The following is a 24,951-nucleotide window of genomic DNA, read 5'->3' on the forward strand; positions in this document are numbered from 1 at the left end:
TCCACCATACATCTAGAAAAAGGATAGAATGAAATAAGTATTAACATTCCTCAAACATAGTATGAGACACGGACAATCATAAGAGCTTTATATACAGTATTCCATTTAATGCTTAAGAAAACCTTGAAACAGGTACATCTCCAGTTTTACAACTGAGGACACTTAGGCACAGGCAGAGATTACTCACAACCTGACTATGAAGGACTTTCATTTTATTTTTTAAAAAATGTTTTGCCCTTGCAATTCCCTAATGAGTTACAGATATAAGTGTATTTTTTTACAGTACTTGAATTCAACTTCCCTCTGAAACTCTAATGAAAATACCATCCCTCTCCTCAACATTTCCTCTCCATCCTAACGGCCCTTTCCCCAGAAAGATGTGCTCTGCAAAAGCTTAAACTGCCATGTCTGCTTTTCAAAGTGCTCACTAACAATGTGATAATGAACAATGTGAATGCAGACATCTGCTTGGTTCTAAAAATGAAGTCTGGGCTGGTACAGTGACTCATGCTGGTAATCCCAGCACTTTGGGAGGCTAAGGCAGGAGGACTGCTAGAAGCCAGGAGTTCAAGATCAGCCTGGTCAACATAACAAGACAAAAAAACAAAAAGTATTAGCTAGGTGTAGGGGCACACACCTGTAGTCCCAGCTACTCCTGAGGCTGAGGCGGGAGGATTCTGTGAGCACAGGAGTTTGAGGTCAGTGAGCTATGATTACACTGCTACACTCTAGCCTGCGTGATACAGTAAGACCCTGTCTCTTAAAAAATTAAATACAGGTTATGAAATATAATATTTTCATCAATCAATCATTACAGTTCAAATAGATTACATCTTAAGTTGAGGGATAAAATAAAACAAAGTAAAAATGAGGCCTAAATATGGCACTTGAAAGTGGGATGAAAAAGGTCCAATTAGCCTACCCTCTTCTCATTCTTCTGTGTGCAGTCCAGAATAAAGACAAAAGAAAGTCTGAGACAGATGAAAGCATGGAATAGAAACAAAACCATAGGCTACGAAAGACATGATTTCAACTTTTTCAAAGGAGGTATTAGGCTTTATTTGAGCCTCTAATATGGGTTCACTGGGAAAACTGACCACTTAGTGTTAAGTTAGGAAATATGCTTTTGTTTTTGCCACCACATGCAGCTAGGTCATCAGCGGAATAAGTTAAAATATAACTGGTCTGTTCTTCATAAGCCCTTTCAGTTGTTGACATGTACTATTTTGACAACCTAATCAATATCGATAGGAAATTCTGTCTTACTCATATCAAATATTTGGTGACAAAGGTGAAGTAATGTATTAAAACATTGGTTTCCATTCTTAATACTAAAAGCAATTATCTTCTCATTTCCTATAGAGATAAATGAAACACCTGGAAAGCTAATATTTAAGCTACAACCAATTAAAAAGAAATAACTGGCTGTGCAAATGTATATTTAGAAGTACAAACCGAGCATCAAAATATCCTTCCTTTAGGCAGTTCAAATGACTTCCATATGAATACAAAGGCTGAATGCATGCTTAACAATAATGATACAGAAATATTTCATCACAGCAGATGCAAAATGTATCATCACGTCACCCAGGTTCATGCCATTTTCAAACACATCTATCGTCAGACACTGATCAACTTCATGCAATGCTAGTTTAAATTTTACCCTCACAAGAGATGCATTACAAAATGCAGGTAGACACACATCCAAATGTTTAGCCCAATTTTAATATATTTTAAATAAAGCTTTTTGTATATGCAATGCATGTATCTCTTCAGAAACAAAGTCAATACTATACCTGGTTATTTCTTCTTTAAGTTTACATGGATCTTCAGCATAGAATTTAATACCAAAATACAAAGTATATGGAGGTCCAGCTAAAATAAGAAATAGAAATTAAATTTCACTAAAATCATAAAATAGTCAAAGTTACAGTATAATATTATACGGCTATTTACAATTACACTCCAAAAATGTCTAAAGAAACAAGAAAACATAAGATAGAAACAGCAAAGTTCAGAACTGTGACAGTAGGACCTTGACACATACACACACAGATAGAAGACACAGCCAAATACACCAGAATGTTGCTGGTTCTTATATCTGGTTGGTAAGGTTATAGACATTTTTCATTATTTATGTTTTTCCCATTTTCTATAATATATATGTAATTTTTCATAGTGAAGAAAGAAAAAAAATAAATGGTTTTAAAAACCACCCACTTATCATTTCATTAAAAAAATAGTTTTTAAACCTATCTGCAGAAAGCTGAAAACAACTTAAATGCTCAGGAGCAGGTGGACTATTTAAGTCAGCCCCAGCCACCGGACATACACCATGCAAATGCTCAGACAGACAGAAGGGCATCTGCATGTGCTGATGTGGAAAAGACCAACAATCTAAATTCCCTTTTGTGAAAAAGGGATCATATTTGGGTTTTTTTTTTTTTTTTTTTCCAAAAAAAGAAAAAAAAAAAAATTACTAAATGGCAAACTCTGGGAAGAAAGGCTAGAAATGTTCTATCCTTAAACTAACTCATTAGAATTTTCTTATGATAACTCTTACCTTTTTTTACGGGAAAAAAATCATCAGTGAGGCTACATAATAAAATTAGGGACAATATTTGTTTCATTCTTAAATACTTCTGAATCTAAAAATGTGTTCTCACGTATTTAAGAAAACCTTTCTCATCTAATTCATTTACCAAAGAAGAACTATGCCTACAAACTTTTTTATGTTTTAAATCAGAAACAAAGCCTGGAATTATCTGTACATGGACAAATAAAAAATAAATACATACTCATATTGTGCAAGAAGACACAAACCCCTTGGGTGCCAAACACATTATATTATGCTTTTACTAGGAAATATTTTTATTTCTGAGGGTATCAATCTAATCTGTACTGTTTCCAAAACTGCGTATCTCCAAGCTGTGCAGTAACTAGATCTAATACACTTTGTTTTTAAAAGGATTTGTTACCTGGTATACCAACTGGTAGTTATGGGTGTTAATTGTTTTGCAACAAAAGCTCTCCCACGCATTAAAAAGAAAAGATGTGAAGCATGCATCTCAGTAAAAGTCTTCCATACTGTCTAAACTGACATAAAGTAACCCCAGCCTTGCTATTCTTAACTGAATAAAGTCACAAATTTAGAAACTGGGGAAAAGAAATTAAACAGAACAAGAATAAAGGTATCATGTATTTATAACATATGAACTATGTTACTATTTATTAATATTACATACACATACTTATGTGTGCAACACACTGGAACCCTGTTCCTGGCATGTGGAAGACAATCAAGATGAGGATCCTGCCTCTCCCCTCATCTATGCCTTCCTGTGTAAGACACTCCTTATGCTACAGCTTTTTTAAAAACTAAACTTTAAAAGAAACTGCTAGAATTTCTTATTATTGGAGTTGATTCCTTATGTTTAATTTTTATGTTTGTTTAACCACTGTGTTTGTATTTCTAACAAATACACCTCTATCCCTGAACATAGATGTCAGGGAGGCACAGACTATTAAATATTTAGAAGAGCCAGGAAGTCCACCCTCAGCTTATCTGTCTGTGTCAATCAAGCTCCGTGTTCCTGAGCAGATGGGTCTGTCTGTGCCCGCAGGCAGCTGGGGTTAGTACCTAGGGGGCGGGCAGGAGCACAGATGCTGTCGAGATGGCACACAAAGAGAAGAGGCCTTCTTCAGGCCCCAGAGCTGCTTCTATTCTCTGGAACATGACAGATTACACCCCGTTCACCAAGCCCGCACATTTCAAATATTCAATATGAACAGTTAAACAAAAATGTTAAAAGTACACAATTAAAAACATTTGGTTTTGGCTAATTTTCTCTAAGTTCTTCTGGCCCAAACTAGCCTTTCATTTCCCATTCACATATAAAATGGCTGTGTTCTAAATATAAGGCATCATTACCATTTGGTTACATTTCATAATGTACAACAATGTTTCATAAACATTTGAATCTCAACAATAGCAACTTGGTAACATATGCAAGGCATGTGAAACTCCAAGGAGTTAAACAACTTGCCTAAAATCACTGGGAAGAAAAAAAAGTTTGCTAATATCTAGAGCTCAGCACTTTGGGGTGCACTATTCTATCTATATAGCTTTTCAGGGAAACACAAAATAGTAATACCTTTAGCGTAAGTTAATACTCTTATATGCATCATTGTTTCAGAGAGCAATCAAAGGCTATAGAAATGAACATTTGGACAAGGATATGTTCAGCCAGATACTTTTTGGCTTCCTATTCTAAGACTACAAAAAAGTAAGGTGCTGATAATTCAAATTACAAAATTATTGTCTTGAATCCACGTCATGCCATGGACTCAACGTTTAAGAAACTCTTATGTAAAGTAAAGTTAATATTGTTTCACTTTAGCAAAAAATACAGAAGCCAAAAACTAGGAATCTTCTATCTTTTATGTAGACTAATTTTGAGGTCTTTGATAAGGAGTTTCTCATTAACTCAAGAAGAAATAAATCAAGATTAACTACAAGCATTCTGGTAACTAGCAAATGTTCTGTCGTTTTTATAGATTCTCTTTCTGACTAATCTATTAGAGATTTGATAGCCATTTTCCTTCACTATCAAACAATTTCATGAGATAAAATGGAAGGATTCTTCAGTCACTAACATTTCTTCAATTATAATACCAGTTGTTTTATTCTTACTATGCAGATTTTTTTTTTTTTTTTTTGAGACAGAGTCTCACTCTATTGCCCAGGCTGGAGTGCAATAGTGGGATCTCAGCTCACTGCAACCTCTGCCTCCTGGGTGTTAAGCCATATTCTCTGCCTCAGCTTCCTAAGTAGCTGGGATTACAGGCACTCGCCACCACATCCAGCTAAATTTTGTATTTTTAGCAGAGACTGGGTTTCACCATGTTGGCCATGCTGGTCTTGAACTCCTGATCTCAGGTGATCCACCTACCTCAGCCTCCCAAATTGCTGGAATTATAGGTGTAAGCCACCACGTCCAGCCTACATCAAATTTTTAGAATAAAAAAGTGACTGCATTATAGACTGATACTTAAATAAAATATTTCATACCATGTAAATAAGTAGACACTTTAAATGTGCTTAGGAACACTTTAATAACGCACCTTAAAATAATAATTTTTCATCACCTTGATAGAAATATCAACTTTTTTCCCTATAAAAGAAACCTGTGAGTTTATTTTAAAATAATCGGCTGGGTGCGGTGGCTCACGCCTGTAATCCTAGCACTTTGGAAGGCTGAGGTGGGTGGATCACCTGAGGTCAGGAATTCGAGACCAGCCTGGCCAACATGGCGAAACCCCATCTCTACTAAAAATATATATAAAAAAAAAATTACCCAGGCATGGTGGTGGGCGCCTGTAATCCCAGCTACTTATAAGGCTGAGGCAGAAGAATTGCTTGAACGCAGGAGGCAGAGATTGCGGTGAGCTGAGAGCACATCATTGCACTCCAGCCTGGGTGCCAGAGCAAGATACCATCTCAAAAAAAAAAAAAAAAAAAAAAAAAAAGAAATCATTCCTGAAATTTTTCTGGTTTTCCAATTGGTATTTTTTAAATCAGTTCAAATACACTAGAGCTGTAACTTGTAAACTCCAGTGGTTTCCACTACAGAGGTGGGAATGCAATGAGAAACAACAATGATGCTGACGTTCATAGAAACAGGACTTTCTGATGGCTTTGCAGTCCAGGTTTCCAGTTCCTTTTGGAAGCAGAGCTACATTCCTGCCCTTGGATCCATGTAGCATCGCACAACCAATACTACCGCAGGAAACAAGCTGACACGCACAGAAAATACAGACTCAGAATGGGGGTAATGAATGCCAGAAGAATCCACTCCGTTTTGATTAGCAATAATTTACACAGTTCAGCAAAATGCTTTAATGGGGAACAGAGTTTCAGTTTAGGGAGATTAAAACATTTTGGAGATGGACAGTGATGATGGCTGCACAACAATGTAAATGTACCTAATGCTTCTGAATTGCACACAAAAATGGTTAAAAGAATCCATTTTATACGTCATGTATATTTTATTTCAATTGAAACAGACAATTTTTTTTTTAAAAAGAGTATTCTTTTGCACACTTAAGGAGCCTCTGTGTTTGTGCTTATAAATAAAAACTTGGGTTCTGGAAATTAAGATTAAGCAATATATACTTAATTATATTGCATCTCCTTATAATATTTGTATTGATAAAACCAAAAAGCTAGCTCCCAAAAATGGTCTCTCTCTGAAGACCACTTTTCAGGTCACAAAAGCACCTCTTACTGGCTTAGGAAACTGAGTGGTCCAAATGGCAAAACCATGCCATAACTCAAGAAACTCAAGCTCTTTAAAAGCTTGGACATTATGACCCATCCCTGCAGTCCCCCTACCACCCATTAATGTCTATTTGCCTTTTTTGTTTTAAGGTCAAATTTTAAAGACAAGCATACAGAAAAACCACAGACAAAATCAAGGGAAGGCCTGCCTCTAGGACAAATTCAATACCAAGATCCACTCAGAGACTGATTAAATTTAATACGAGTTTGGAGAAGGCCTAGCAATGCACACAATACACATATTCCCATATTCTCGCACTTGAGTACTAGTACTCACTTCTCCAGTACTTAAGCCCACTTCTGCACCCAACTAACCATGGACTTTGTCATCGCTTTCAAGCCACCCTTTAACAAAGCAAAAGTCAAATACCTACTGTTGATCAGTTCTTTGTGCTCAGCAAGAGTTTTTGCAGGATCCAGCCAATACTGTGTGAGGAAGAAAAGGACAATTAAAGAAATTAGTCGATTTTCATTAGCTTTTACTCCAAGAATATTTGCAAAATGTTACTTAAACAACACTTTAAAACTTGATAAGTTAAACACTTCCCTCATATACACACACAAACACACATAAGAGTTTTCTGCAGCAAGAACAGTAAAAGAAAAAACGGGCCAGTCATGGTGGCGCACACCTGAAATCTCAGCAGGGGAAGAAGGACTGCTTGAGGCCAGGAGTTTAAGAGCACCCTGGCCGGCCGGGCGCGGTGGCTCAAGCCTGTAATCCCAGCACTTTGGGAGGCCGAGACGGGNTGCTGTGCAGATTAAATAAATTAATCCAGGTAAAGTCTTTAAAATAGCCCCTAGCTCAGGCTACATATGCCAAGAATGACTAGGTCACCTTTAATAGCTGCCTTTGGCCAGTCTAAGATACCTGTTTATTAATTTAAATTAACAGTTAATGAATAGAATTTCAAGTGGTGACAGGAGAATTTGGGGCCCTGGGGAGAGGCCTTTCTTTAAACCTCACAATTATGAAGTAGAATTAACGAAGGAAAGAGATTAGGTAAGCCTCTAGCTTCGTCTCTCCATCTGTGGGAAGAGCAGGGCAGAAGCCAAAGAAGCACAGAGGGCACTGGAGTTCCCACAAAAGCAGAGTCAAAGGGATAAGGGCTGCCCTGGAGGGTCAGGGGAGGGCAGAGATGGAATCACTCCCACACTCTCCTAGCCAGATGTTGGGGACCCCCAGGGCCAAGCCACTCAGTTTCCATTTCCTCATGTTCCTTAATGAAGAAGGGGCAATTCCCACCACAGTGAGGTAGGAGCTGATCCACCTTGAGCCACGTTCCTCCCCAACACTCATGTGCTGGCCCAGGTCCTCACTTTCCTTCCCCTCAGTTGAGGGCAGAATGCTTGTTCTGCTATGTAACAGCAATAGTAATTATAAATGGCAATTATAATGCTTCATGCAATCCCCTTACCTTTTATTCCTAATTATGAATAACAATTATTCATACTATGAATACTATGACTATGAATATGACTGTTGTAGTCATTTTACTGTAAGGTTTTATTACTATACTAAACTCTATTCATGCATACATAAGCTTCACTATTTGCTACTCATAGCAGTTTCCATTTTTTGACTCTTTTTAAAAAAAGTACAGTAACCAACATATCTAAGTGCAGCAACTAAAAATACAATGTTCATTATTCTGGTCTTCACCATTTCTTATTTTTCAAAGGTCTAGAATCGCTCACTTTTAAAACAGAAAATGTATTTGAAGCAGAGGATGTGTCAGTGAAATGCTCTTGGAGCCCACAGCAACTAAAAACAAGGCTTTGGTGTTAAAATTATGATTCCCAGGGAAACTATAGTTCATTCAAGTAGAGTAAAATCAACCCAAATGGTAAGCTGTGTGTTGGACACAACACGGACCCATCCCTTTATGTATATAAAGCTGTGAGTTCTTCATGAAATGGAAACATGAGGTGAAGGAATGGTTTCTTGCCATTCATTTTAAACAAAAAGGTTTTACTACCCCCAGAATTTTTCAATGAAGAGAAACCCAAGGAAAAGAAACACAAATACTCATTAATACTTGCATTCAGTTTCCACTGCTACCATAACAAATTACCACAAGCTTAGAGGCTAAAATAACACCCCTTTATTATCTCAGAGTGTTGAAAGTTAGTGTCTTTCTTTGCTTCAAATTTCACAAGACTAAAATCAATATGTCAGCCTGCTGGGGTCTTGGAGAGTTGGTTGGCTAGGGGACCGTATTCCCTAGAGCACAGTAAGGGAGGGGGCTTATAGATGGGTCATTAGAGGCTCCCAGTTTCTCCAGGTGTCAAGGCACACGTAACATTGGGATTAATTTCAGGCCCTATACCACACTTACACATGAGGTATCAATATGTGCTTGTGGCAAGAAGGGAAAAAAGGAGCCTCTGGTCTTATTACTGTCTGTCTAATCTTGTTCTGAAACTAGTAAGAGGCAGAAATCAGAGAGTTTTTAATTTTTCCTCCTATCATCATCCCAAAGGACAACCTTTGCAATTTTCTTTCAGAGTTTTCAATTCCATTCACTTTGTGTTGTCTTTGTTTTCCTGTCTCCAGAATGCTTTTCAGTCATTAAAGCCAGGTAAAGAAAATAGGAAGAAAAATTTTTAATTACATGTAATGGCAAAAAAAATTTAATCTCTTAAAATTTTTACATTAATGATAATCTGTACTTTTTAAAAATAAATCTCTTTCCTTGAGAGTGATTAAATTTGTGAGGTGAAAAAGGTAAAATGACAGTTTCAAGTAAAGTTACAAATCACAATTCTGTAGCACAAAGCAGCAGCAGCAAGACTCAGTCAAAGGCTATTCAATCAACTCACTGCACATTTGCTATGCTAAGCGTCACTCTAGAGCCAGCCACGCACAACTCTCATTTGATCGAAATGGAAACCAGGGGTTACAGGGGTCAGACAATGATAAATGCCCAAGAAGATAAATAATAAACACAAGTCACCAGGTTTCAGAAGCCAAGATCTTGAAATGTAAAACCCACTTACGTTCAACCAAGGGAAAGATGTGACCTTGGAACCAAAGCAGTCACACTATGATGGCACTTGTCACCATTCATTATCAACAAGCAATCAAACACAGCACATGGAAGATCACAGTGAAACACATCAGCCTGTTACTCTATAGCTTAAGAGAAAAAAAGGGCACAAAAATTTGCCAATGAACACAATGTCCCTGTTTTAAGGAATACATCCAGAATACCGGTCATGGAGTGCCAATATTCTGGAGGCAGACTCTAAAACTGGGATATCATTCTTTCATTCATTCATCATTTATGGATAGCCACTATACACGTTCTTCACATGACATGTCAGACACTATCCTGAGTAGTATGAGAACACAAAGTTGAATGAGACCCGTGACTAACCTCGCACTCACAGCCTAGCAGGAGACACACAGCCATGCAATTATAATACAATGTGGTGAGACAATAATTAATTGTATGAGATCAATACATATGAGATAATAAAATCATTTACAAGGAAAATTAACTGCAGGGTGAGTATACAATGGCTTTATTGGAAAGAAAATCATTAAATAGCATGTTCAAAAAAAAACTTTATCAAAATACATAAATGAGGGATAACAGAGCCTTAAATCTGTATAAAGTACATGTCTATCAGCTCAACTACTCTTACAGCAAGTGGGTAAATTTCTAAGTAATAACACAGAATGTAACACTCCAAGTCCTTTACAATTGAACACTCTATTGAAGTCAGTGTTGCCTAATAGCTAACAAATACTCAGCTAAGCAATCAATATTCATGGAGAACTTCCAGAAAGAGAAGTAGTCTATTCAGTCTTTCCACCTGCCCCAAGTGAGGGGAAAGAGGAGCAGAGAACTGAGAACTATGCAGTGTGGTGCCCTAAGAGACTGTTCTTCTGAAGTCTCCTAGAGTTCTAATAGAATAAACTCTAAAATTTTTTAAATAAAGGAAGGACAACATGCAACAATAAGAGCCGTGTTGCATCTTATTTCACACCGGGTCCAATGTTGATTCAGAGAATGGCTTCTCTGAATTGTACCCTGGTGTGCTGCCTCTTGCCTAGCCAGATGGTCATGAGAAGAAATAGCCCTATCTCTCATTCTCTCTCAACATTTAAGCTGTCCATTCTCTGGGATAATCACTCAATCACTTTCCCTTTCCCCACTCCCCTCTCTCTCCTATTTCAAACGTATATTATGCAGTTTGTATATGCTGACAAGCTGGATGAGATCCCATTTTGTAGAAAGGTAACAATGAACCCAAACAGACCCTGCTCTCTCATCCTGATTTTGTACAGTCAGCTCCTAACATATTATACCCTAAACACTCAATCATTAAGGAGTCATGGTGACAGTCCTCTCGGACTCTGCCCCTTTGCCAGAGTGGAAGAGGTAAAGCAGCTAGAGAGCCTTACCACTTCAGGCCTGTCAATCTTAATCACAGCACTGATGTAACCCGGAGAGCAATGACAGACCCTTCTTACTCTCTGGCAGTCCTGGCTAAATGCCTTTGGCTGCTTTCATCCACCTTGGCTGATAATGTCTCAATTTCATCAATTTCCTAGGTAGCAGTATCAGAATTAGGTTTCGAAACTCTAATACTGTCCAGCCAATCACTATCCTAACCTTCAAAACATATATATTAAATTGAGGGTCCAACCTTTCATTTGTCAACTGTTCTTTTGGAGTCTCCTAGAGCTGTAATAGTAGAACAAACCCTAAAAAATTTTTAAAAGAAAGGACAGCATGAAATAATGAGAGTTTGCTGCATCTTATTTCACCCAGGGTCCAATGTTGACTCTCCTTTGGAGAATTTAAGAATGTTACATTGACATTTAATAAAGTTTCCTGCACGCCAAATAAAAGGACTTAAAAGCACACACAGTTTTCATTAATATAGCGAAACAGCCTCTTGATCTAAGAGAATAAAACAGAATTGGCCATGTATCAGGGACAACAGAGCCACAAAGATCCCAAAAGTGATACAACAGGTCATTCTTGGGGAGTTCTAGGACTCACCATAATTCACATACATGTTTCAAGGAATCCAGGACTTGGGTTATAGCTATTTGTGCTTTTCCCACAGACCCTGTAAACAGATCTAAGGCCTCGAAGCAACATCAAGAAGATGTGATTTTAATTTGATCCTTCATGAGTCACAGAAGCCTTAGGACCTCAAGTAAAACCACCATAATAGAGCTATCTTGCAGTGGCGACAAAAGCAAGGACCTGTCATTGGAGTGATCTATAGGGAGGGAGAGGTAATTACAACTGGCCCCATTTTTCAGCAAAAGCGAATTTCAGGGAATTTCTGTTGGACCATGTGGCTTCTCATAAAGTATCACTGGCCCCAGGAATACTCCTCATTTCTCATCCATGGACCTGATACCACTCTAAGGTTACAGAAATGCAATAATAACAGCTAACATTTATTAAATTTTTACAATGTGACAGGCACTGTTGAGGACTTTACATGTATTTATGCTTTTAATCCTCTTAATAATTCTATGAATAACTACTATAATTGCCATTTCATAAATGAGGAAAATGAAACACTAAGTAAACAACTTTCCCAAAGGTACAGAACAGCCGCTCCAAGGAACTGAAGCCATTCCATCTTACACTCGGGCCCAGATACTTTCTAGAATATTGTTTGAGAAGTAATGCACAACTTAAATTTCAAGATTCTTACTCTCAACTAATACTCCTCTCGCAGCTCACTCTAATATTCGGACTCCACCAAGACACCCAATTCATTGATCCTACTACCTTTTCATTGTCCCTCGCTGATGCCCCCAACCCATGTCATTTCCCTCACTATTCATTATAATCACTTGCTTGCAAGTGTCCTCAATTCCTTTACACATCCTGCTTCCATAATATCTACTGGGGAATAAAACCCACCCATGGAGTAACTCCAATTCCCTGTATTCTCCATGCTATCACCCAAGGAACTGAACATAACTGGAGGCTCAACTTGCACAGTCATAGGTGGGCTTGCTTTACGTTCAATAGCAATAACCCAAGGGAACCCTTGGTATCATGTAGAATCCCTATCACATTTTATTCCATCATTCTCCTTGTCCTTAAACATCTCCTTTCCCTTCCTCACTCTCAGCTGAAGATCTTCACTACTTCACTGAAAATGGAAACAATCAGAAGAGAAATGCGTATGCATCCTGGCCCCATTGACCAACCTGCCTGCATCTGAGCTTGTGTTCTGCCTTCTCTCCTGTTGCTGTGGAGGAACTGTCCATGTTCCACCTAGGCTCATCCCTTTCTCATCTATTCAGGAACATGGTTCCAGCAACTTTCTGTTCTCTTTCCTGCACCATGAAGGTGTCCCTTTTGACAGAATCATTCTTGGAAGAATGATGTCTTTATTTCTCCCATCTTCAAAACAAAACCAAAAAACTTTGACTCCCATACCTGTCCATTTCACTTCTGTGCTTTGAAATAATTCTCTGGATGAGGAAAAAAAAAAATTGTTCTACACTCTCTTATCTCCTTGTGGTCCCATTTTAGTATTTACTGCAATGACCTCCACGTTGTTCCATCTAATGATAGACACAGTTTTCATCCATGCTCTTGAAATAGGTCACATGCTTCTATGACACCCCTCACTCTTGCTTATCCCCCCGTCTTACTGGCCACGTCTTCAAAATCTGTTTCTGGTTGCTAATAATTCCCTGACCAGGAAAGACTGGACTGCTTGAGCTCATACCTCACATCAAGGCATCTATACACTGACAAATTCCCCATTAATAGCCAGACCAGAATTCCCTGCTAAATCCAACTGCCTACTTGGCATCTCCACTTAGATGCCTATTAGAATCTCAAATTTCAGATGTCCAAAAGAAAACTGATTATTCTACCACCTTGGGGAAAAAAAAAAAAAAAAAAAAACTGTTCTCCTGCAGTCTTCACCATCTCAGTAGATAGCACAGCACTTTTCCACTGGTTCCAATTGAAACCTCTTTCTCTTCTATCTCTTCTATCCACCTGCAAATTTTGTTGGCTCTATGTTCAAAATATAAACATAACAGGTCAAATTCTCACCACTCTCAGGTCCAAGCAGCCATCATCTTTCACCTGGATTTCTTCAACAACTCTTTTAATAGTATCCTTATGTCTGCCCTTGCAGTTAGAGAAAATCATTTAAACACGGGTCAAATCAGCTAACTCTTCAATATCCTCCAGCAGTTTCCTTTCTCACTCAAAGTAAAACCCAAAATCCTTCTAATAACCTATAAGGCCTTCCATGATCTGGCCCCACTCCCTCCACTTTCCACTATGTGTTTTCGGGATGAAGTAGCAAGAAGGACCTTAAGGAGAGTATTGGCAGAAGCCTGAGGGCTTGCAGGGAGGCTGTCTCTAAGAGCCTCAATAAAAACAGAGAAAGCCATTGGAAACAGAAAAAAAAAAAATGTGGAATAAAAAATGTACTGAACGAACTGGATGATTCAGATAAGCAGGTTTCCAGGTAAACTGTTGAAAGTGCTTATTGGCTTCATTTTGCTGCCCATGAATGAAATGTAAGAAGAGAGAGATAAGCTAAAAAGAAAGAACTATTAAAATATAAAGGAGCCAGGACTTTTTACTGAGTTTAAAAGTAAAACTTTCTCATTCCTAGTCCTATCAGAAGAAAACAATGCTACAATTAAGAAATGGCTTCTGGGCTAAGAATGAATCCAGCATGCTGCCAGGTAAACATGCTGTAACTGTAAAATCCTTTATTAGATGTAATATAATTTTTAAGATTTAACACCATGCCTCATGGACCCTTTCAAAACAAGATTCTCTAATAAGATTGTGTCCCAACAGCCTTACAGGGAATCTAAGGTACAAAAGAGCTTATTCCAGAGCAATCTGTGGGTGCTGCCTTTGTCTAATAAAGTTAATTAAAGGTTGATTCATAAGAAATCCACAAAAACTTTTAGAAGAATTATACCAGCTTGGACTGGAAGGGACAGGGATACTACAAACTGAAAAGAGGCCTTTGAACTCCCAATCTTCCTTAGGCAAAACCCAGGCCGAAAACACTACACCACTGTAAATACACACTACTTTTTATTTAAAAAGCAAGCAAGCCCAGACAACAGAAACGAGAGCCTAGAAGACAGAGCCAATCGTCATAGTGAATAACTCCTAGGCAATAGGACCAAGTCCTAATTAGAGAAATGACCACATGTGTCTGGCTAGATTTCAAAACTAGTATTATGGACTAGTAATTGTTGTGTGCCTCCTGTTTTGCCCCTTTCTAACTGGAGGCATTTATACTGTTTATCCTATGCACGTTCCACAGGGGCAGGTAGGCAGGAAACATATATCTTATCACCTTAATTCACATATCTTCAGATCAAAAGGAACTGCACTCAAGGCGTTAAACTTGAGGGCAAATGCTCAAAGAGTCTGATTTGGGGAGATGGTATATCTTTATTGACTGATTGATTGATTGATTGAGACAGAGTCTCGCTCTGTTGCCCAGGCTGGAGTGCAGTGGTGCAATCTCGGCTCACTGCAAGCTGGAGATGGTATATCTTAAGCTCAAGTCCCATGTCATAATAAATAAGAATATTGGGAGGCCTTGGGAGGGATGAGTGTATTTTATATATAAAAAGAATATAAATAATTTTTGGCCAGAGGAATCTCATGTATTAAAACATGTCTTTAAATTAGTCAAAACTATTCCTATCAAAAGGTATAATGTAGTATTTCTCCCCTTTAAATGTTACCTGGCCAAGAGTAAAAACAGTGTATGGTGTAGTGATGGAAGAGGAGGCTAGAGAAGGATCTACAGATCACAGATAGGGCCCAGATCATAAAGAGTCTCGTATGCATAATAGAATTTGAATTTAAGCAGAATACTATGGATAGTCACTGAAATCTTATAAGGAGGGGAGCAACTTGATAATATTTGCATTTTAATCTGATCACCTTGACAGCAAGTAAAAGGAGAGTGGGTTAAAGTAAAGCAAACCTGGAATCCAGGAGCCTAATCAGCCTACTCAGGTAATTCAGGAAAAACTTTGAGAGGTGCAAATTTGAGGGAATTTGAGTGGCAGGGGGCCGGGGGCAGTGTTGCCTGGACTTTACTTCAAACCAATAGAATGTCACAGAAGTAACATTGTGTGGTGGCAGAAGTAACTGCCTGCCTTCTGAGACTTGGTCATGCACAGCGACCATGCTCCTTCTGGTATCCTTCCCTCCCTTTGCCTCTGGATGTTCGCCCTTGCGAGGAAGCCAAGCAACAACACAGAGAGTCCACAAGTAGGAACTCCATTCCTAGTTGAAGCCCTGGCCAATGCCAACATCACCCAGCTCACATAAGACTGAGACTTCAGATGACTCCAGCCTCCAGCCTTCATGCTGCTCCAGCAGACACTAAGTAGAATAGACATGAACGGGCTCTGCCAAGCCCTGTCAAAGTCGCAGATCCATGAGCAAAATGTGTGTTGGCATAATTTAAAGCCCCTACATTTTGAGATGGCTAGTTACACAGCAATGAATAACAGGAACACTTCCCAATTTATCCAGACCTCTTTTATCTTCATTCTTTTATTCAACAAACTTGCTGTTCCTCCTGTATTTATGCCATCTGTGCACGTGATGTGCATGCCCTTTATGTCTTCATCCCAGGTACTGGCATAGATGTTCTAGAACACACCTAGAAACCTCCCTCCATCCACATCATTCGAGAAACCAGAGGTGACTCTGAAAAGTCATCCTAACTAACTAACTTTCAATTTAGCAATCATTTTTCCATTTAGTCCACAAAGACATCATACAAACTTTTCTGTGTATCTTTGACTTCCAAACATACTAATTTTATTCCTAATAAAGTGGTCTGATGAAAGTTGCTTTTTTTGTTACTGAAAATACACTGGATTCCAGGGACCTACTATTATATGTCTTCAGAGCCCACCAATCATTTTATAAACATGCCTTCCTGCCAAGATATGCCTATCTCTAGTGGAGCTGCCCTACAATTGCATCTAATAGGCTGTTTCAAATCTCTTAGGACCAAGGCACATAATAACCAATGTGTTCAGATTTCTTCCTAAAATGAAAATAAAAATGGTTTTAGGGATCACAGATTCCTTGAGAAAGTGCTGAATCCCATGAGTGGACTCTAAGATAATCAATTTGGGCTGCTTAAGAAACCTTAGATCTCTGGAAAGTTTCAACTACATTTTGGGTAAGTGAAGTTGTAACACATTTTTAAAATGTGGATAAGTGAGGCATCACTGTATACAGACTATGAGACCATTTCATCTTGAAATAAAATCCTAAGTTTGCCATGTCTTGAAACTGTAGTAATTTAAATTACACAAGTGGTTAAGTTAGGGTTCATTTAAACTCTGTCCTAGAAGCTGAACATAAAAGCAGTTTTAGCTAACCAAGTAATCTGGCACAAAGGAGCTGAGTCAGCCCAGGGAGCTGCGAAGTAAGTAGGGTCCAGGTGCCCTGCTCAGCACCACCCACACAGTTGCACCAACTCCAGCATGCACAGTTCACATGGTTAGCACAGCTGCACACTGTAGCCTTGCCCCTTCTCATCTTCAATTACAGTCTCCTCTCCCTAAATGACCTTATTTGGTCTCATAACTTTAAAAACCAGAGACTCCTAGATGTGACTCCAGCCTATTCCTCTACTCCCCTAATATCTCTAGGATGTCGAATGGACATTTTAAACCCAACATCTGCAAATCAGAACTGACTTCACAGACTGAAAAACCAGCTCCCTATCACTCCCTATCAGTCCTCATCTTGACATTTCCAATAGAAATGTACACAGAGCCTACAATAGCCTGCTGGGCCCTATGTTATGGGGGCGCTGCCCACCTTCCCACTTCATCACCCTCTTTCTTACAACTCTAGCATCACTGGACTCCTCTCAGTTCCAGAACACTTCGCATCTGTCTCTGCCTTAGGGCCCCCATGCCAACTGTTCCTCCTGCCTGCCATGCTCCTCCCCTTATCACTCCAGCCTCAGGGTAAATATTAAAGAGGTCTCTTCTAACCACCAGTGGTGTTTATGATATATATTGGTTTTCATCCATGCTCCTGGTTCGTAACTCTCATAGCCCTTGTTAGTCTTTTGTTGAAGTGTTGGGAATGTTAGGCCTCAGGACACAAAGTCTCTCTCCTGCCCTCCTTTCACCTGCCCCAAGCAGGACTCTAATCTTCCCCCACCTTTCTGACTGTGGGTCTTAAGACCTTCCCCTGTGTTCATACAGATCATGGGGGAGTGGGGAACCCTCCCCAGAGAAGGTCTAGCCTTATACACCTGGAAAAGGAATGCTGACATCATGACACTTCCATAAACACTCAAGAGGACTTGGGGTCCAGGGAGCTTCTAGGTAGCTGAACACATGCAGGTTCCTGGAGGGTGGCATGCCCAGGCTGGGCATGGAAGCTCCATGCCCCTTCCCCCATACCTCACCCTACACATTTCTTTGTCTATAAATTCTGCAGTCTCCTTTATAATAAACTAGCAAATATAAGTGTTTCCCTGAGTTTTGTAAGCCGCTCTAGCAAATTAATCAAACCCAAAGAGAAGGTCGTGGGAACTACAACTTGAAATCAGTCGGTCAGAAGTTCCGGAGGCCTCAGCCAGGAGCAGTGGCTCACGCCTGTAATTCCAGCATTCTGGGAGGCTACGGTAGAAGGATTGCTCAAGCCCAGAAGTTTAAGACCAGCCTGGGCAACATAGGGAGATGCTACTATAGTCTCCAAAAAGAAAAGTAGCAGTAGTAGTTCCAGAGGCCTGGACTCATACAGGTGTCCAGGGGTGCAGAGAACAGTCCAGGGGACTGAGCCCCAACCTGTGGGATCTGATGCTGTCTCCAGGTAGATAGTGTCAAAACTGAATTGGAGGACACCCAGTTGCTATCCACTGCTTGGTGTGTGGGGAGAAAATATCCACACATTTGGTCCCAGAAGTTTCTTCTACACTGATGATTGCGGTGATGTTAGAGCAGAGGAAAAACATGGTTGGAGAGTTTTTCTCTACATACCACCCGATGGAAGAAGCCTCCACAAAACTCTAGCATATCATCTTATTTTCAAAGCGTATAGTACCTGATATTTGAGCATCTCTTTACAGTCTGTCTCACCCCTGGAAATAAAATCCTTGAGACCAGGGACCTTGGCTCTTACTCACCACTCTGCCACACTTCCTGAGACACAGTGACTGCCTCGTAAGTATCTGCTATGTGACTAAATGGAGATGAGCAACAGCAAAGGCTCATATTTCCTCACAGTCCCAGGTCAGGGTATAGTAAGTAAGGATATAACTCTGATGGGAGTAAGGATATAACTCTAAAAATTGTTAAACAAGACACTTCCTGAATATGCTCTATAAAATATCCTGCGACCCCCAAAACTGATGGGTAACGTGAAAGAATAAGCTCCTATAGATCATCGGCTTTTAAAGGCTCACTTCTGTTAATTCATAAGGCAGCTCTCAAAACTCATAGTCCAGAACGGAAAGTAGGTAACGCCCACTCTCCCACCAACCAAAAAAGCACCTGGACAACTTTTTAACAATTCCAAGAACATCTCTCTTATTGGAACAGGTCCTAAAATGATAGACAAACTAGTCACTTAGCATTCAGTACATGCAATAAATTTGTAATTTTATAAAATATAAGTAGAATAGAAAATATTCCATAAAATACATTTTATTAGTAGGCTGCTGATATATCCGAATTAAATTGTTATTATATTCAAGGAGAAAACTCTCTTAAGATGCAGAATAAGGTTAAATCATGGTTAATTTATCAGAGCTTTGTGTTGAAACTCTAAATTTAAAAACAAACTCGTTTTCTATGATAATCAAGAAAATGTCTAAAATCATTAACTCTAAAATCACTGTTTTCCCATTAGTCAATCAACTGTCTGAAATTCCTTCCTTTATGGCTTATTCTGATTTAACCAGGGAGAAGGACACTCTAATTTAATAAATGCTCATAGTAAAGAAATCAATAGTTCTTTCACTTATGTATATAACTAAGAAAGTATGGGTCACAGAAATTTCTCAGGTACTGCATTTATTGATAAGAACACCTAGCATATCTACACACCTGGTTTTATATACAAAAATATAAATGTATATGGATATATGGATATACACAAATATATACACATATGTATATGTTGACAATTCTACCATTCCTGACAGTTTTGTTATTAAGTACTTTGTATCTTTATTGTTTTCAATTGCTGTCGTCGTTGTTGTTTGATGGAAGCTTTTTTTTAACATTTAAGTTCAGGGATACATGTGCAGGTTTGTTATACAGGTAAACTCGTGTCACAGGGGTCTGGTGTACAGATTAATTTTGTGACCCAGGTATGAAGCCCGGTACCCCTTAGTTATTCTTCCTGATCCTCTCCCTCCTTCCACCTCCCACCCTCCTCCATTTAATTTACTTTCGGTAAAGAAGGCACTGGGTGCCATTAACAAAGAAAAACTTTCTCTGCAAGACAGAATTCAGCCCTTCACCTCCCTAAACCTAGAAACCACAAGATAAAACATTATACATGACCCATGGAAGACACATTCATGCCTACTGTGATCAACCATTTGAGGAAAAGGAGGAAAAAGAACTAAAGTTCAAAATGTGTCATGGAGCTGATCCCTACACAAACCTGGGTCCTTCAAGAGATGTTTTTGAGTCCATGTCAAAATCAACAAACTGAAATCAAAGCATGCTCTGCTTTTCCCGATGCCGCAGTGAGGAAAGCATGCAGTCCACTAAGCGACTTTGGGGGTGCCATTTGGGAGGCTCCCCTCTCAGCACTTCCCAGGGTTATTTCAGGCATGTGAGCTTCTGAATTCTCGTGGTGTATCACATGACTATGCTCAGAAGAGGGCACATCTACTCTAAACAGAAAATGCTCCAGAAAAACATCATCTCTTCCTATCCTATTAAACAGTTTAACCATGAAGAAATAGAAACATCTACTTTTAGAAGTGCTATTTACTATAAACAATGTTTTTAAATCATGGGATCCACCAACATACAGTTACACGTGACACTGTCTGAACTCAAATTCTCATATACCTTTTTTTATTACATACTACATTATTATACCTCTAACCAGACAAGAATATTCTAAACAGCACCTGGTAGCTGCCAGCACATTAAAAATATCCTGTACCTGTCTGTCTTATAATCCCAATAAGAATTTTCAATCTAACTTCCTAATATCTCAGTAAAGCTTTTTCTTTTTTTAAATATAAGTTAAATCTGGTTAAAATGAACAGCAGGAGAGGCCTTTCATAAGAGAAGGAGGGAGCAGGCAGACGTGGGAAGGAGAGGTGGAGGAATGCTCTTGTCAAGGCTCTCGCCTCCCACTGACCTGCCCACACTGTTCAGGCGAGAGTTCTTTCATTCAATAACATTACAGATCACTTATTTTGCAGTGACAGAGGTGGTAATAAAGTGAATAGGATGCTTCCCTTCAAAAACTATCTGATCAAATGTTATTATTCAACAGGCACAAACAATGTTGTATTTGTAATATGTGATACAAGAAGGCCCAAAATATTTCTGGGGGGTCGGGGAAAGCTTCAGGAAGGAAGAAATATCAGAAACACCACACTCTGGGGATGGTAATGATAAACAGGATTTAACCAAAGAAAAATGAGGGAAGGGAAGAGAACAAGAAGGGTGTTCAGGCAGGGGAGGCAGCACATACAATCCTCAGAGACACTATGGTACAGCTAAGGAGTTGCAGGTAGTTCAGTGGAGCTATGGTGTACCTGAAGTACGCATTTGGATGGGGAACTGAAAAGTCATTTTGCAAGAAAAGGAGCTCAAGATAACCAAGGGCTGTGTATCTTAAAGGACTCTGTAAACCGTGTTTAGATTTTGATTTTCCCTTAGGGAGCCATTAAAGAATTTTAAGCCACAGAAGGAGACATCATCAAAGTCGCCTTTCTGAAAGAAAACTGCAATTGCAGTGGGAAAAACACTGGAGGGAGTAAGACCAAAGACAGGACAGCCAGTCAAAAAAGCTTTTATAGAAACCCAAGCTCATCTGGCACCAAAACTAAAATTCAGAGATAGAGACTGATTTTAGAGAGGTGAATGGGTGACCACAAGTCCTGTTTACACTAGTTGTCCCAGCTTAGTTATTAACAACGTCCCTTTTACTGTCAGAAGTATCCTGGATTAGTGAGTGAACTGTATGGTCACTCTAGGCATTAAGGAGTGAAACTGCCAGGACTTGGTGACTGGCTATGAAGAGAGGTGAGATGATGTAGTTGGGAATGACACCCAAGATTCTAGCTCGAGCAATCGGGTAGATGGTGTTGGCATTCACTAAGCTATTGTAACAAAGGTGCAGGCACCTCAGGGATGCTACGTGAGGACTTTGCAAAGGATACATGGGTAAACATAGATTTAAGAACTCAATTTCCAGATTCTCAACTTCCACATACACTCTATTCCAAAACTGATCTACCAAAGAATAGACCCAAGATTATGACATTATGCTAATTCTCCTTTCCTACTGCACTCTCCTTTCAAAATTCTCCATTCCCAATTTACTGAAAGGCACCTTTCAGCCCTGTCAAGCTCCTATAGTGCATTGCCCAAGGGTATGAATAATCACAAGAGAAGAATAGAAAGACTAAAATACTGATATTAACAAAGTTGTCTTTAATAAAGACACCATAAATCAGAAAAAATAGTTTTATGTCTTTTTCCATTTTATACATATTTCTGGCAAGGACTAGGCAAAGTGTTAGAAGCATGATATTTTGGCCTATACTTGGGTGGTTCTAAAATCAGATATATTGTACAGTAGGGCAGCACCAGGAGTGATTTTTGTTTAATGATCTTGCAACTTCCATACTCTAGTTATTGTCAGTTCCTTAAGAATAAGACAAATCAAAGTCTTGGTAAGTGAAAGCAGACTTATCTAGGTAACAAAATCCTTTGCCTTATCTGTCTTAGGAATAGAATTCCAAAATGAAATACTTTTCAGAGAACTCAAGTTAACATTTTTATTTAAATTGACAAAATGACAGAAAGCAAGTTGGTTTGGCTAAGTGGTTTAAGAATGACTGGCTTTGTCCAAGAGTTTTATGTTGGAGACTTTTCATAAGCCAAATGAACTAAACTTGCAATTCCAAGATTATGATGAAAATATAAAGTATGTGATTAGATAAAAGCACTTTATTAAAAGTCTTACCTTGGCAAACATATGTTAAAATTAATCATTTTTAAATTTTTCTAAATCCCTTCTATTTAATATTTATTTAATATTGGATTAAATCAAGTGGCTCTAAAAAGGAAAATATTATCATTAATAATATTTTGCTAAGAGTTGGTAAAGCATTTTTTAATACATTTCCTAGAAATTGTGGAGTTGAATTACTATAATGATCAATTAACAAATTTTAAGTCAGGTGGTCTTGAATTCATTGTTTTCAACTAAATTGAATAAAAACCCAATTGAATGGTCTGAAAAAACACTGCTCTCAGATATATAAGAAAAAGGTAGAGTTGGAATCATTCCAGGAATATATTATAATGGACTAATTGGAAGGGAAAAGTCCCACTCATCTCATTAAAAGATGCATTTCCAATAAATACTTACATTTTATGTTTAATAATTTTTTCCATAGGTTTCTGGGGAACAGGTTAGGTATTCAGTTACATGAGTAAGTTCTTTAGTGGTGATTTGTGAGATTTTGGTGCACCCATCACCCAAGCAATATACACTGAAGCCAATTTGTAGTCTTTTATCCCTCACCCGCTTCCTACCCCTTCCCTCCCGAGACTCCAAAGTCCATTGTATCATTCTTATGCCTTTGCATCCTCATAGATTAGCCCCCACTTACGAGTGAGAACATACAATGTTTGCTTTTCCATTCCTGAGTTACTTCAATTAGAATAATAGTCTCCAATCCCATCGAGGTTACTGTGAATGCCATTAATTCATTCCATTTTATGGCTGAGTAGTATTACATCATATACATGTATATACACACACACATATATATACATACATATATACACACATATATACATACACACACACACACACACCACAGTTCCTTTATTCACTCGTTGACTGATGGGCACTCGGGTTGGTTCCACATTTTTGCAATTCTGAATTGTGCTGCTATAAACATGCGTGTGCAAGCATCTTTTTTGTATGACTTCTTTTCCTCTGGGTGGATACCCAGTAGTGGGATTGCTGAATCAAATGGTAGTTCTACTTTTAGTTCTTTATAAAGAATCTCCACACTGTTTTCCATAGTGGCTGTACTAGTTTACATTCCCACCAGCAGTGTAGAAGTGTTCCGTTTTCATCACATCCATGCCAAAATCTATTATTTTTTTATTTTTTGATAATGGCTAGGTAAGGTGGTATTGCATTGTGGTTTTGATTAGCATTTCCCTGATCATTAGTGATATTGAGCGTTTCTTCATATATTTGTTACCGTTTGTATATCTTCTTTCGAGAATTGTCTACTCATGTCCTTAGTCCACTTTTTGATGGGATTATTTGCTTCTTTCTTATTTGAGTTCCTTGTAGATTCTGGATATTAGTCCCTTGTCAGATGTATAGATTGTGAAGATTTTCTCCCACTCTGTGGGCTGTTTACTCTGCTGACTGTCCCTTTTGCCATGCAAAAGCTCTTTAGTTTAATTAAGTCTCATCTATTTATCTTCATTTTTGTTGCATTTGCTTTTGGGTTCTTGGTCATGAAATCTTTGCCTAAGTCAATGTCTAGAAGGGTTTTTCCAATGTTATCTTCTAGAATTTTTATAGTTTCAAGTCTTAATGATTTAGCACTTAAATATAAGTCCTTGATCCATCTTGAGTTGATTTTTGTATAAGGCAAGAGATAAGGATCCAGTTTCATTCTCCATCATGTGACTTGCCAATTATCCCAGCACCATTTGTTGAAAAGGGTGTCCTTTCCCCACTTTGTTTTTGTTTGCTTTGTCGAAGATCAGTTGGCTGTAAGTATTTGGGTTAATTTCTGGGTTCTCTATTCTGTTCCATTCATCTATGTCCCAATTTTTATACCAGTATCATACTGTTTTGGTGACTATGGCCTTATAGTACAGTTTGAAATCAGGTAATGTGATGCCTCCAGCTATGTTCTTTTTGCTTAGTCTCGCTTTGGCTATGCAGGCTCTTTTTTGGTCCCATATGAACTTTAGGATTGTTTTTTCTAGTTCTGTGAAGAATGATGGTGGTATTTTGATGGAAATTGCAATGAATTTGTAGATTGCTTTTGGCAGTATGGTCATCTTTACATTATTGATTCTACCCATCCATGAACATGAAATGTGTTTCCATTGGCTTTCAACTTTTCCCCGTTCTTATTATGTTGGCCGTGGGTTTGTCATAGATGGCTTTTATTACACTGAGGTATGTCCCCTGTATGCCAATTTTGCTGAGGGTTTTAATCGTGAAGAGATGCTGAATTTTGTCAAATGCTCTTTCTGCATCTACTGAGATGATCGTGTGATTTTTGTTTTTAACTGTGTTTATGTGATGTTTCACATTTATTGACTTGTGTATGTTAAACCATCCCTGCATTCCTGGTATGCAACACACTTGATCGTGGTGGATTAT

General features: G+C 38.6%; 1 protein-coding gene across 1 annotated transcript in view; it reads right to left on the reverse strand.

The window, feature by feature from the left end:
• EPB41L4A (erythrocyte membrane protein band 4.1 like 4A) overlaps window positions 1-24,951 on the reverse strand; it is a 255,122-nt gene that overhangs the window by 110,973 nt on the left and 119,198 nt on the right. The window contains exons 3-4 of the mRNA XM_025388701.1: window positions 6,715-6,766; window positions 1,797-1,875 (exon numbers count right to left, since the gene is read on the reverse strand). Of these exons, the coding sequence (XP_025244486.1) occupies window positions 1,797-1,875; window positions 6,715-6,766 (131 nt within the window). The remainder of the gene's footprint in view (window positions 1-1,796; window positions 1,876-6,714; window positions 6,767-24,951) is intronic.

The sequence above is a fragment of the Theropithecus gelada genome, chromosome 6 (assembly GCF_003255815.1).
Source record: "Theropithecus gelada isolate Dixy chromosome 6, Tgel_1.0, whole genome shotgun sequence".
Lineage (NCBI taxonomy): Eukaryota > Metazoa > Chordata > Mammalia > Primates > Cercopithecidae > Theropithecus > Theropithecus gelada.